The 15,789-nt window shown below is 36.7% G+C and overlaps 1 protein-coding gene and 1 pseudogene across 2 annotated transcripts; one reads left to right on the forward strand and one right to left on the reverse strand.

Moving 5' to 3' along the window:
• Nucleotides 1–163: 163 nt before the first annotated feature.
• On the reverse strand, nt 164–15,751 carry LOC149040165 (tRNA-queuosine alpha-mannosyltransferase-like). Of its 2 annotated transcripts, XM_089182967.1 has the most exons (6): nt 15,728–15,743; nt 15,292–15,649; nt 13,991–14,158; nt 2,952–3,139; nt 1,652–1,730; nt 164–469 (listed from the first exon to the last, which is right to left on the reverse strand). In XM_089182967.1, exons 2-6 carry the CDS (start codon nt 15,552–15,554, stop codon nt 283–285), a joined length of 885 nt encoding a protein of 294 aa, XP_089039093.1. In that variant the 5' UTR covers nt 15,555–15,649; nt 15,728–15,743; the 3' UTR covers nt 164–282. The 2 variants fall into 2 exon arrangements, with proteins under 2 accessions (XP_089039093.1, XP_089039094.1); XM_089182968.1 differs by lacking the exon at nt 1,652–1,730 and having other exon boundaries at nt 189–469; nt 15,728–15,751.
• On the forward strand, nt 7,733–11,822 carry LOC149040166 (uncharacterized; annotated as a pseudogene).
• Nucleotides 15,752–15,789: the final 38 nt, after the last annotated feature.

A 15,789-nucleotide genomic window follows, 5' to 3' on the forward strand; every position in this document is an offset into this window, starting at 1 on the left:
CTTTAATTTTCCCCACGTAAATCGTTCACAATCAACCTGCAACATAAATTCTGAGTTAGATATTTCGTTTTTTTACTCCTCTATCACTGTAGGAACACTCGACAATTTTAAGCAAAGTATGATCCGGATAATTCACAGGAAGCAGATAAATCGTTCAGACCAGCATTCTGGGTAACTTTTTTTTGCAAAACATTGTTGTTAGAAAATGTTGAAAAATACTTATTTTCTGCTTTGAGTAAGTCTGGTCTGATAATGGGAAGGTTTTTGCCAACTACCACCTTCTCACAACGACTGAGTCATACATGTATGTTCACCCACTGATATGGATTGGGTGCAGTGTACTATTGTGACACAAATACCTGGAGCTTCAGAGAATGTTTCTCCCAATACAGAAACCTTGAAATCCAATCCTTGCTCAGCCAACTGATACAGGGTGCGAAAGAACAACTCAGGACCTTTGTCATGTTCCCTAATAACACCAATAAAAACAATAACTAAAACAAAGTAAATAAATCCAACTTGTACACTGGCCTTTATAGCTAGTGTTAAGTAGTGTGCTTAGTATAACATTTTTTCAGTACAAGAAGTCAAAATAAATGTACAGTTATACTGGATTACAATATTTGCTTTTTGACCTCTAGGCTCCTCTGTATATTATGATTTTGCTATGGCTACCCATGTCTTTGACAAAGCAGCCAAAAATAACACTGGCTAAAACTTTTTGGAACACCAAAAAAGAATCTGGTATGAACTGGTTTGTACAAATTTAACCAATCAGCTACCTTTTAACTAGTTAATATGGTTATCTAATTCAGATGTAAACTAAGATCCATAGAGACTCTAATACTTTAAGTAGTTTTGTTAATTAAATCTAGCTACCCAAAGTTTGGTATAGTAATACATGTAGGAACACCTAGAAAAAAACATCAATGCATACAGCCTATTTGCAGTTTCACTTGCAATGAGAACAAACCCATGCCTTGGCAATTTTGGATCAGTGGTTTAGAATATAGCCACCACAGATATGTAGAGGACACAGTACCTCATGTTTGACTTTTTTTTCATGTTTTACTATGCACACATTGGTACTTCAAAAGTATTTCTGAGTACTGAACCACTGATTCAACATATTATCTGTCTATATCACCACAAAATTTTGTAATTTGAAAATTCAGAGTACATGCAGATGAACACTCAATATTTCAGAAATTTTCTTCTATAAGCAATTACATGTACCAATGGCACAATGGGTCACTGTGATGTAAGGCAAAACCCAAACATGAGAGCCTAAACAGAGGCAGTGAGAGGTCCTATAGGCAGCACTAAACTGCTACTAATGGGCTCTTGTTTAACCCTTCAAACCCAAAGAGTGACTAAAATCTAATTTCTCCCTACAATATCACCCCTGAATTACACATAAAGGTCATGAGAACGAAGGAAATAGTACCCAACAAAAGAAGCTTTTGATCAGTAAACAAATTCTCCTTGTCAGCACATTAGGAAATGTGTAAAGAACAGTATGGAGAATATGCATTATGATTTTAGGGTCTAAAGGGTTAAAACCTGAGTTTTAATGAGCAGTAAAATTAATGTTATGACATTCTCTACCTTTAAGGAAAGACCAGGTAAAAATCTATTGACATGAACCTACCATCTGTGAGCCCAAACAACATGCAAAGGTCTTGACACTGTTGAGTCCACTGGCTGATCAAGTTCTTCATCTTTAGCATCTAAAGTTTTGTCCAAAAGAATGCTGGTATGTCATCAAGTATCCATTTGTACATTCAAGTAAGAGATACAGAGTATTTACATGATGTGAATTAAATCTTTCATGCCAAGGCACAACTAAGAAGTAATTTGTCCCCATAATATCCATACACTGTCCAACAAAAAAAGGTGATGATGTTGAAGACAAAATATCTCCTTGCTTAAAAGTACATTGTCTAAATAGGGATTGGTAAAGAGAGCTGAAATGACAAGTAAGGTATTGTAAATATCAAGGACAATTGACCTTAACATAATAGAAGTAAAGGGGTTTAGAGTTAGTCATGTATATTGTAGTGGGAAAATATGACCTACATGTAATCCTTATGTTATTCACTACAACACAAATTTTCAGTTTTATGGGACAGTACATAGGAGGAGTTATTTCAAAGCTAAATGTACACTGAAGAATACACCTTGATGTGTAGAATGCAAAAAAAACTAAGAACTGTAAACAGCCACTTACAAGGTACCTCATTATCTATCCAAATCTCATGTTATTTCTCCAAGCAATATTTTTTATTTAATCCTTTACACCCTAACATCAGTATGCATATTCTCCATACTGTTCTCTACACATTTCCTAAGGTGCTGACAAGGAGAATTTGTTTAACAATCAAGAGCTACCATAAGACCTTGATGTTTGATGTAGGGGTGATACTGTTGGGAGACATCGGATGTTTAAATCGCTTATAGGGGTAAATAACGGTAATAGGACTGAGCGGAGTCTAATATGGTCAGTAATCATACAAGTGATAAACAAAATCTAACTACTGTGAAGCCTTAGTTGATTCATTTGAATTGGATGAACCAAAGTCCTATTGGCAATAAATCATGACCCTCACAATTTCCAAAAACAACAAAATACATTAAGGACAAATATCTCCAGCAGAGAGAGAACGTCTAGAGTAAAAAATTCTACAGTTTTTTTAAGATAAGTGGCTGCTGCTGTGATTATTGTGATCAATTCTGTGATTGGTACATTTGACTGAAAGAACTTAGTATGATTGGCTGCTTCAGCTGTCCTATTACAGGTGTCTGATTACAGCCAAACGTCTTATTACATTGTCCAATTACAACCATACAGAATGATTAGTGAAAAAAATTATGCAGCTGATTCACCAATCACATTTTAGGAAATTGCAATGGTTAAGATTACTAGGTTAAAAGCTTCTCATATTGCTCACCTTTGTATTCTGCTGTACCCATTTCAGGTTCCATCAAAGGAAAGTGCACAACCCTGCATTTTGGTCTGATTATTTGGTCTAATTCCTTGGGTTGATTATCTGGCATTAGTTTCAGAAAGCTTTTGATAGATGATAAAAATGATTCCATGTTGAACTGTGAGTTAAATACCACTACATCAGCAACAAGACTGTCGGAGAAAAATCAAGAAATTAATTTAAACCTTAACATCCTACAACAGCATGCATGTTCTCCATACTATTATCCACTCAGTGGATAAGCAGACGTAAATTGGCCGCCACCAAGAGTTTTAAAGCTGACATTTTGAATGTTATAGCCTTTCATCCTTCACTCCGATGAAGGGTGAATCCTCAAAATGTCAGCTTTCATACTCTTTACAGTGGCCAATTTATGCTATCAACTTAGTTGATAATACTAAATTGTCCTGTTATAGTCTCTCACCAACACAGCACCACAGTTTCTTTAGAAACTTATCCTCTTTATACTCCATACTGTTCTCCTTATATTTCTTAAAAGGTGAGATGAGAAGAATTTGTGTTACAATCAAGAGCATGTTTATTTGGTGATAATTTCCTTTACTCTTATGACATTATTGTTTGATTCAGGAGTGATTTGTATTGGAAAATTAGATAGTAGTCACCCTTAGGGGTCAAACAGTCAAACAAACACAATCATGCAAACAGAAATAAAGCTACATGTACAAGTAACAAAAAAAGTTAAAATATTGATGACTTGCTAGAGAGAGCAAGTTAAAATAAGTAATTGCAATAATTATTATAATAGTAAAGGTAAAAATAATAACAACAACAAGAAGATGGAAAAAAACAAACACACAATGAATGTAAACATGTCTTGATGATAATAGACACCTTCGTGCATTTCTACATATTGATTACCTCATTTGAAACAGTCCCAAAGAGGATGAAACAAACACTAATACAAACATTGAAAATTTACTACAATAAAATATGGTTGCTTATGTACAGCAGTATCAAGATTACCACTTTCAGACAACATGGATCAGTAGCACGCTTGTCACGTACAAATTGAAAAATCACGGATTTGCTTGAACTTTTAAGAATTTCTCGGCGCACAATGATCAGATCTGCTTAAGACTTTTCACAATTGTTACACATGTGTTAAAGATGGTTATGGACTAAACAGAGGTAGAATAAAGGATCTCTGAAAATATTGAATCGGAGCCGAATTGTAAAGTTAGCGACAAAAACATGGCGTCACGCGTAACATGCGTCGGCTTTACTATTCACTGTTTTCCTGTTTTTGCCCACTGAAGCCTCGTTTATAACCGTAAGACTTAAAAATTGAGCTAAATCTTTCTTAAAATCAACGAAAGTGTTCACCACTTGATGCGTCACGCTTTAAAGCTTAGGAGAGACAGATAATTTTAAATTCATTTTGCGAGTCATAATTCCTGAGTTACAGAACAATTTAACCTCAAAATGCAATGCTCATAAGTTGATTTTCAATTTCTTTTCGTTCTTTGGTGTTTTTGTTGAAACTTTGTCGAGATATGAGTTTTTTTCTGCGTCCGAAACAGTTGGCGAGCGATGTGATCTGCCGCGCGATAGTACCAGTAAATGAATTTCTTAGTCGAATTGTTTGCGACAAGTGCACTGGAGCATGTCAACTTTGACATAAATAAAATGCTCAAATGACAAGCTAAATTTTGGTACCAAACTCGATCGAATCCGTTAAAAGCCGACGAAAATATTAGCATTTAAGTTCATCCGAAACATTAGGTCTACAATTTTGATCCTCAGGAACATACGCGATCGAATTTATAGCAAAAACAAGCGCGACGCGTTTGTCATTTTGACGGCTTCTTTTACTTCCAAATCATTTCAAAGTCTACTTAATCAATAAGGACTGTTTCAGATTTCCTTATTGAGAATTATAATAAAGTTCGGATATAACGCGCGCTGTCATTGGTTGAAAGAGCGTGCTCCATGAGAGCTGAGCTGAAGCTGTCACGCCATCTGCCAAATTGTACCATGTTCAACCTTTTCCGGGACTTCTTTTTAGCTTTATTCCGATAATTGAAAGTGAAATTTCGGAACAAGCGAGCCGGCAAGTAGTAGAAAAATCAAATAAAGGTTTGTAAACATACCAGGCGCCGTAATTTACGTTATTAAAACGTGACCAGATACGAAAATCCTCAAAGGAAAAACAAAATAGACATTCCGAGTTTTAAAGATTGATTCACGCTCAGTTAGATTGCAAGCTTACGTACGGAAACAAAAATCAAACACAGTTAACATTCATATAGTATATAAAGTTCAGTGTTCAAAAACAAAACAGAACAAAACAAAAATGATGAAAAATATAACCAAACTGGCATAACTGTGAAAATTCATTCTAATCATGACAGAATATGATCATGCTGAAGTCCATCGCGGCTCGCTCATCATGGCGATCTCCGGTCATCACAGTAAAGCAAGCCTCAGAAACTACATCGGCCGCCCTTCGAGTGAAAAAATAAGAGCTTGTTCTGATATCCTTTCCGATGCGTTGAGTGGAAAGTCACATCTGTCACTGCAGCCGAGTTTTGCCGCGCTGTCATCTCGAGCGATCTTCATGTTTCGGTGAATTCGGCTGTCGTTCATTCAAAAAACACTCGCCTTGAACAGTTTGTTTTCTACCTTGTCATGTGAAAAAACTCGCGTGTTTTTACGAGCCATAATTCGGCTGAAGTTCACTGAACATTTCACTTCAAGATTCTGTATTAGAGACTTAAAAACTTCAGGCAAAAGTGTTAAATTCGACCTGCCGAACTATTTTAGTTTGTTAACTATCGCAGAAGGTGAACTTTGATGGTTTTTTAACTTTGATGGTTTGACACTTTTGACAGCTTTAGTCTTGTACAGCCAATCAGATTATTTGAACCATTCTAACAGGGATTATGATTGGTTTATTGTAGCGTACTTTATGAGAGTTTACAATAGAGTTTATAATAAAGCTCGGATATAACACGTACTGTCATTGGTTGAAAGAGCGTGCTCTATGAGAGTATAGAGCATAGAACTGAGCTAAAGCTGTCACGCCATCTGCCAAATCGTACTATGTCCGACCTTTTCCGGGACTTCTTTCTAGCTTTTCTTTCGTTAATAAAAGTGAAATTTCGGAACAAGCGAGCAAAGGTTTGCAAAAATGCCAGACGCAGTAATTTACGTTACTATAACGTGAGCAGAGACAAAAATCCTCAAAGATAAAACAAGATAGACAGTCCGAGTTTTTTTTAACGGTTTTCACGCTCAGTTAGATTGCGAGTTTACGTACGGTAATAAAAATCAAACACAGCTAACACTTATATAGTATATTAAGTTTCGATTTAAAATAGAAAAAACAGGAATCATGAAAAATATAACCTGGCATAACTGTTAAAATTCATACTAATCATGACGGTGTCAGAGCGACTTAAAGTCTATCGCGGCTAGCTAATCATGGCGATCTTCGGTCTTCGCAGTGGAGCAAGCCTCAGGAACTAAATCGACTACCCTTCGAGTGAAAAAATTAGAGCTTGCCCTTATTACCTTTCCGATGCGTTGAGTGGAAGGCCAGATCAGTCACTGCAACCGAGTTTTACGGCGCTGTCATTCCGAGTGATCTTTTTGTCTTAGTGAATTCGGCTGTTGTTCATTCATAATACACTAGCCTTGAACAGTTTGTTTTCTACTTGTCATGTGAAATAACTTGCGTATTTTTGTGAGCCACGATTGGGCAGAATTTCACTGAGCATTTCACTTTCAGATCCTGTATTAGAAACTAAAAAACTTCAGGCAAAAGTGTTAAATTCGACATGCCGAGCTATTTTAGTTTGTAAACTATTGCAGAATATGAACTTTGATGGTTTGACACTTTTGACAGCTTTAGGCTTGTACAGCCAATCAAATTATTTGAAACATTCTAACAGGAATTCCGATTGGCTTATTATAGCGTGCTTTATGAGTATAGAGCATGCTGACGACACCGTTGTTCGCTTTGGAAATAAGATTTGTTTTGAAAATTGAAAGTAATTCTTGGGGAATTTAACGGATTCTTTATTATAAAACAAATAGAGAAGCCTTGACTGTGCTCTGTTCTGTTGTAAAGCACTTAGGAAGCGGCTAGAGCACTCAAGAAGTAGGAAGTAAATAATTATTTTTTATCGCTAATGACACTACTTTAAGAGGATTTTAATCATAAACCGATAATACTCCTACCGAACAGAAGCCAAAAAAAAACTCGAAAATAAAGACAAAGTAGTAGATATGGCTGCATGGTCAGTATTTTCAGGCTTTTTCTTACTTAACTATTTGGAGCGGCGATTAACGCAAGGGAGGTAGTACGCGCACTCAAAAGCGAAAAAATTAAACTGCGGACTGGATTCCCTCTAAAGGTTCGTACCTAAGAAAAGAAATGTACAGGCAAGTTAATTTTTTCGGTCAGCAGATCATAAGGACGCGTATTTTTGAGTGTCACACAGTATCGAGAGTTTTACGAGTGAAGTTTTGAGGCTTGTGTTAGAAGTTTTTATCAACATGAACAAAATTATCTGCGTACGGACCACTGTGGAAACACAATAGTTTCAATTATTCAACCTTGCAATTGTGATAACAATGTTTTTACCAAATTCAAACTACACATTCTAAATATACCTGGTCGATAAGATTTCTGGCAGGACATTTTTATTTTGTATTATGTTTCAATACTCTATCATGTGAAATCAGTTACATTTAACTAATTTTAATTGTGTCACCTTTTCATAATTTCAGTATTTGTAAAAGGAAGGAACATCCAATTGAAAAAGGACGTGTTGAGGCTTCAAACTCAACTTAAAAAGTGTCAAAAAAATCTGACGTCTACTGAAAAAAAGGAAAAACAAGTCAGACACAAGCTAAGGGGGACAAGATCTGCTTCCTCAAAACTAAAACAGAAATTACAGGGCAACAGTGAAATTGCCAAAAAGGGGTATTCTCTTGTGGAGACATTTGCTCATGGTCACAATGGACACAACCAAAGGACCTTGATGTTTTATGGCTTGTGTCAGATACATGCAACATGCATCTTTGTTATCATATCAAAAGACACCTGTAGCATTACATCTGATTTTCAATATTTTGTTTAATTGTAGCCCCCCAACAAACTTCATTGTCTCCCCAACTACACTTTCTGACTGGAATGTTCTCTTAGGTGAAGCCGACAAACTAATTTTACGCAAGTGCTTTTCAAATTCCAAGTATGATTTTCATCTCTGGAGTGATGACTCCCACAAAGGAGGAGAGGAAGAGGAGAGGAGAGGCACGTAGTGGGTGTTCACACCTGGTGTCCCCTAGAGAGCAAGTCACGAGCTTATGTCCTTACAAACAGCCTAACAGCAAGCGGGTCTGGAAAACACCAGTATGATGTAGATTACCACGCTGTAAAAAATGAATATGATATTACCAATGTTTCAGGGTTGGTTGGGGACAATGCCTCTACCCAAAAGGGAAAAGTAAATGGTCTTTTAGCTAACAATGCCAGAATTTTTGGAAAAGAGATGTTTTTTGTAGGATGCTACCCACATGTACTAAACATTATGCTGAGAAGAATGTGCCAGGCTGGGTTTGGGGCCAAGGGTGACATGAACAACCCCCATGTTTTACAATTACTCTATAAAATATCTTGGCTCCATCATGAGCGTCCAAGCCAATACAAAGTTATGTATGTTTCTCTTGGTATTCTAAGTAAAGAGCCACCCCTTCAACAGACATTCATCGACACAAGGTGGACATATTATTATGAAACTCTCCAGTGGTATCTTAAGTATGGAAAAGCTTGTTTACAGCTCGCTGTGTCTCCTTGAAAGATTGCCAAAATCAGATAGCCACCAGACTATTTGGCAAGATGTCATTAAGCTGAGTTCCAGTCCTATGATTCAAGTTGAAATCAAGTTTTTGTTTGAATTCCTTGATAAGTTTATCATCCCATCTCTGAATACATCCCAAGCTAGTGATGCAGAACTTGGATTCTCCAGTGGTTACCTAGCAAGGTTATGGCCAGCAACTGTTCTGAAGCACCATGAAACTTTAAGTAAAATGTTGATGTCTCCTGCAGAATATTTTCTTTTAACATCACAACAGGTGAAGATGTCATTGAAGGACCCAGCAGCTATCAACCATTTTCACAAACAAGTGCAGAGGCCAATGTTACAAGAAGCAATTAAAGTAATCAAAGATCGTGGAGCAGAGTGGTTAACTTTTCCCAAGTTGTTTGGAATGGGAGCTGATCAGAGATACCAAAGTCCTTTCTGGCATTCAGTTTTAAAGCTTCTTGAAATTCCAGTCAGATCTGAAAATCAACAAGAAAAGTCAGTGAACAATCTCTTTCATGTGCATGGACAGAACATTCTAACATTGGTGTCTAAGGATAGAGTTGGATTGATTAAATGGGCCACTCTTTGGAAATTGATGGAACCACAATTGCTCAGTGAGATCAAAGAAATTGCTTCATCACCACACAGCTCACTCATAAGTAAAGAAGCCACTCCAAACCTGTTTGAGAGAAGAAATCTAACTCTTTATGGAAAGATAAACATAGTTAAAACACTTGGGATATCTAAGTTAATTTACTCAGCCTCCGTGCTCCCTGTTCCAGATCACTATATCCAAGAAATAAATAAGCTAACTTTCAACTTTATTTGGGCAGGAAAACCCCCTAAAATAAAAAGAAACACTATAATTGGAGAAAAGAAAGATGGCGGTTTGAAAATGTGCGATTTCAATATCATGGAAAAAGCACTCAAAATAGCGTGGATCAACAGAATTCAAGATGACTCACAAGCCTCCTGGAAAATTATTCCTAACCAGCTCTTACACAAACATGGTGGTCTTGCTTTTCTAACAAAATGCAACTTTACACCAAGCACACTAGACCTCGATGATAAGCTTCATGCATTTTACAAAAAAGTGTTAGATTATTGGTGCGAGTTCAAAATCTCAACGGGCATCGATTCCAAAATAAATCCTAAAAACGAAATAATGTGGAATAACAGAAAAATTCTTATAGGAAAAAAACCTGTCTTTTACCAAACTTGGTATGACGCCGACGACATTTTAACCCAAAATCAGAAATTTTTGAAGTGGCATGAATTTGTCACAAAATTTAATTTAAATGTGCCTTTCACCACATACTATGGCTTGGTCAACGCAATCCCCAAAGACTGGAAAGCTATTCTGACAAACCCTATTCCAAACGTCACACACGCGAACACTACTGTAAACAGCCTAAGAACCAGTTCTATTTACTCTTCTCTTTTAAACACCGTCTTTGTTCCTCCCACTGCCGAAACCAAAATTCTACGCCTCGGATTTATAAAAACTGCCATCAAGAACGTTTATCTTATGCCATTTAAAGTAACAAACGAAGTTAAAATAATAATGTTTCAGTATAAAGTGATTCATAACGTGCTTCCAACTCGCGCCACTCTTTACCGAGACGGCATTTCAGAGAGCCCCTTATGCAACCTATGCAATACAGAAAAACAAACGTTGCATCACCTATTAATAAACTGCACACTAATACTCGACTTCTGGATTCTGTTTCAAGACTGGTGGAACCAAAAAACAAATGAAACAATAGCGTTAACCACAAGTCATATACTCTATGGCTGGCATTATAGGACAAAGCATTGGCAAGTCCTAAATTATTGCCTATTGTTAGCCAAATATCACATTTTCTGCACAAGCCTTTGCGGAGACATCTTAGATTTTCAAATCTTCCTACTGTTCATCGCGGGAAAACTTGAAATCCTAAAAGAGATCGCGACCGCAAAAAAAGAACTTCCGAAATTTTATCGCACGTGGGCTTTTTTACTTTAATTTTTCATACTACTGTTGTTTTTAGGTTAGACTTATACTTAACTTCATTTTTGAGACCTGTATGTTTACTTGTGATTGTCTTTTAATTGAAAAGAACTTTGTAAACACGCCAACCGTAAATTAAATAAATGTTAATAGTATTGTAATACATGTATCGTAATGTAGTGTATGCATAATTTGTGTAAGTATAAGTATCAGTAGTGTTAATAGCAAGTACAATGTAAGTGTAATTAATGCTGTAAGTAGTGTAAGTGATCGTCTTGTAAATAAAATTGTTTTAAAAAAAAAAAAAACCTGTTTGAGTTCTATGCCAAGCACATTTTCAGTCTTCCAGTTAACAATGTTCTTGCTGAAAGACAGTTCAACCTTTCTCAACTGTATCTTAATGATAACATGTCAGAGTTATCAAAACAGGCCTCAATCACATATGTTGAAAATATTCTGCATAGTGGAAAAACCAACACCAGGACCACAGAAGCAGCACGTGAAGTTCACGAAGAAAGAATGAAAGAATATACCCAAATGCTCACCACAGACGTTTTGCAAGAGGCAAGAAAGAACCTAAACAAGATTAGAGAAAACTGCACACATGGGCCACTTACTGCAAAGGATGTTTACCCTAGAGCTTGGGTAGAAAAGAAAGAAAACAATAACTTACCAGAAACAATTCAGTCACTAAAAGCAGATGGTTGCAAACTATAACTTCAATGGAAGGCTTCTGCCAAGGGAACATCTGCACTGGAGGGACAGAGGTCATTCAACCCAACAGTAATTGAGGGAGTTACCTGTACACCTGATGGACAGGTTCCAAGACTCATGCAGCTAGTGGCACTAAAGGTGTGGAACTATGGGGAGGAGCTACCAATTTATGATCTACCAAGAGAATGCCAGTTGTGTCTACAAAATCTTCCAAATGTCTTCCAGCCTCCAACTACTCATCTTTCCACCTCCCACATGTCTGAACATGTTACACCGTTGCCTGCACATGAAGAATAGAGTAGTCATGAGGGGTGGCTCAGTAATTTTTAAATGTTTTAGATTTGTACATATAAGAATTTATTTCACCGACCACACTGCATGAAATAAATATATCTCAGCATGTATGCATTTTTACACACAGAGACGCATCTAATAATCGATTAATGTTTCAACACAACATGTTAGAATTAACCTGGTAAAAGTACATTGTATATGCCATGTTAGTAAAGTGAACATAGCTTAATATCTTAGTATATGTACATGTAGCATGTTAGCTTTTTGGTTTACAATATTGCAACTGGTTTTACAGGGTAAAAGTGAAGTGCATGGTGCCAAAGTTGAGACATGCATGTACAATCATGTTGTATTGGATCTTGAATTAAATGAATTGAATATTACATTCAAAATGAACAGTAGGTATACGAAGCTGTAATGTATCTGATTTTAAATTGTTATGTACGACTGTAGCTTTGTAGAATATTGAACAAACACTGAATTGCTGTCACTAAATTCCAGCAGTTTAAGAACATAATAAATGTAATATTTAACTACATGTAAATTATATCATTATACTGTTGCACACGTATAATTTAACATATCACTAACAGTATGTAACTTTTAATGTGATAAGAACATGACTTATGTATAAGTGTTCTTGTTCAATAAGCATAATATTTTGCACAGGAAGGGCAAATCAAAGTGATGTAGCCAATGTTATGTTGCACATAGTTAGTGTACAATGATTAACAGTAATAAATTTAGAGTGGAACACTGGATCTGTTAAAAATGTGCCAAGTTTATTATCCTGTCTTTCCTTATTCTGTGTAAAAGACAAGTAATACCATTCTGACCCGTAATTAATCCTCTCTCCCCTTTAAACGTCTTTCTTCTACTATTAAATATATCTACATCAATGGAATTTTTCTTACATATACCTGAACTGGTCATTACAAGTTGCCTGTCAGGCAACTTGTAATGACCAGTTCAACAACCAAACTTTAACTGGACCTATACTAATTATTGAATATGCAGTGTGGTCGAAAAAGAATCAGTGTATTGATCAATCCTCTACATTCAAAGTGCCCAAAAGAAATGAGCATTAATTTGACAATCAACTCGGGCAACTTGTAATGACCAGTTCAACAACCAAACTTTAACTGGACCTATACTAATTATTGAATATGTAGTGTGGTCGAAAAAGAATCAGTGTATTGATCAATCCTCTACATTCAAAGTGCCCAAAAGAAATGAGCATTAATTTGACAATCGATACCAGTCAAACATCATCTCCATAAGTAAGTACCAACGAGTACCCGAGAAGTGATTGATAAATTGTTCTTGGTTCCCGTTGACGATTAAACCGGATTTCACTCTCGATCTCGAGTGGGCAATATTGAAAGTAGGCTAATTGACCCTTTGTCACCAACATACCCCAAGATAGGGGTCAAGATAACTTAATTTATATTCTTACCTCATGCATTGTGCGCTTGCTGTACTTTCGAGCTGCTCTGAGTACATTACATCAGTCGATATATATTCACTCCTCCATGGTATCTTGAGCGCGCGTCAAAAAAAAGTGAATAACTTTCAAACGAACAACGATGGACTCCAAAACTCAGTTTGCCTTGAAAACATGATGCCCACTCCTAAACTTGTCCGTTTCGAAATTCCAAATAATAAACACCACGCGCAATGAACGACAAAACAGTACAAAAAATTCGAATTTCTACCACTTGGTCAATGAAAAGGAAAAAAAAAAATAAAAGGGTAGAATCTTCAAATTCGTCGCAGTCTTCCCAGTTTATGTGTTAAACTACCTGAGACTTCGTGTTTTGACAAGATATTCGACGGTAAAGTTTTAAGAGCGTTAAGGAGAGAAGTAAACACAGGAGAGGGCCTGTTCTGCGCATGTCTGAAATTTTCCTTAGCTCATGTGCATACGCTGTTCCGTGAGGCCTAACTACACTCAATCCCCTTAAGTCCAGCCACAGTAAAACTGCCTTGATGTACACGTCCTAGAGTCAATTGGGAGTTCTTATCTTAGGCCAGAATCTAGAAGGTGTACATCGCAGCACATAGGCTTCTACTGCTCATGTCTTCTGCTGTCACTGCATAAATAATATGAAATTTTTAAATTCATTTAATTCATTTAAGTTTCTATTGGTAATTGTTTTCATTGTTCTCACCATGACAAAATCTGATTATATCCATACTGAAAGTCTCTTTCCTGTTGCTTCCTGATTGGGTAAATAAGCTGATTCTCATGGAAGTAAAGAACTTTCTTTAACTGAGTAAGATCTGGTCTCAGTGCCATTAGTTCTGCTAAATTCAAGACAGAGCTGGCAAACAACACCCTCAAAAAGAAACAAAATACAACAAAAATAAGAATAAAAAAAAACCAACTCAAAACTCTTTGGGCAATTTAAGGACAATGTACAGTATGCATTACCAACTGTGGGAGTAATCTAGGGGGTTTTGGTAATTTTTTCCATAAGCAGCTGTGGATGGTATAAAGGGCATCTGTGCTTGAGCATACTTGTCCATTACATCCAATCTGAACTGATTCATCTACAGTAGTTGACAAATCAACTCACTGGAAGTGCAATCATTGGTTTACATGCTGGAAGTCAAGGGGCATGATCAATATGAGAAAATGAGTAGCATGAGAAAATGATAACACGAACCTTCCTTGTTCTTAAACTGAGATAGAGCTGGAAGTCCATTGGCTGAAGGTTACAGACAAGACAGATGAATCTTCCTTGTTCTTAAGGCGTTAGAAGGGGGTAAGATATTTTGAGGAATGGACATTATTCACACAAGTGGATTTGAATTGCCTACATTTAGGTCCATCTGTCTCACTGGATGTTGATTTGCAGAGGAACACATTTCACTCTAATGCATTAAATGAGGGTATTAAATTTTGACAAATCAATGCAATTTACATGGGTTGACCCAACTCATCATTAGCTAGGTTGATTCACAGAAGAACACAATAAACACTCATGTGTTAAATGGGGGTATGCAATGTTAACAAATCAACATGATACATACATAAATATATATATATATATATATAAAGAGTAATTTGATTTACGTAAGACAGTGCTCAATACATAGGAGTAGAGCGATGTATATATTGTGGGAGGAAAAAGACAAATGAACTACCAGTTCATCGCTACAGACCTGTTTCAGGTCTATATATATACATACATATATTATATATATGCAGCATGTCCCCATACATCAGTTAGTGACAGATTGGTTGTCTGTGCATGAAAGTTCAATTTTATGTGCTGAGCAGTTGTAGAAGGCCTTATAGACGGTTTTTCCTACATACGTTATTCAGCTCTGTCTCTGCGCAAGTATAATTTTCGACATTCTTGACCAGCTGACGCTTCTTAAAAAACACTAATATGGATCCCTGGAATTGTGTGGGTTTGTGCAGAAATCTCTCCAAATTCTTTAGTAAGACTTAAAACTTACTCACTTGTACGTGCTGTTGCAAGCAGCCGGTATATTCTGGTAAAAATAAAGTGCACTAGTTCTCATTCTCCAATGCCATTTCTTCGCAGGTAAAGAGTACAACTTGCAGCCTGGTACTTCTTTAATGAGCAAATCAACTAATTGTTTGTGCGATCCACCATAGAATGGCTCGATAAGGAGGACTATTCCCTGGTGGACATCACAGTTTTCTGTGTTATCATTGCCAGACGAATCCGACGGTTTACCATCGTACGACGACAGCTCCATCAGGCAAGCTATATGGAAGGCTCTAATTGTCAGGGGAGATCAACGGCTTAGGGAGCCATCAGGACGTTGCGGACGGAAAAGGCCATCACACTTCCCTTGTTTTTAACGATGACATGATTCAATGTCTGTTTTCTTTTCCTTTTCCAACTTCTCTACCAGCTAATGCTACTCACCCTCATCTTCATCGCCTCGTCCGCCATCTTGATTATTTAGCATGTAAAACGCATGTCCAACT

This window comes from Pocillopora damicornis, chromosome 9 (genome assembly GCF_964200805.1).
Source record: "Pocillopora damicornis chromosome 9, jaPocDami1.2, whole genome shotgun sequence".
Taxonomy (NCBI): Eukaryota; Metazoa; Cnidaria; class Anthozoa; order Scleractinia; family Pocilloporidae; genus Pocillopora; species Pocillopora damicornis.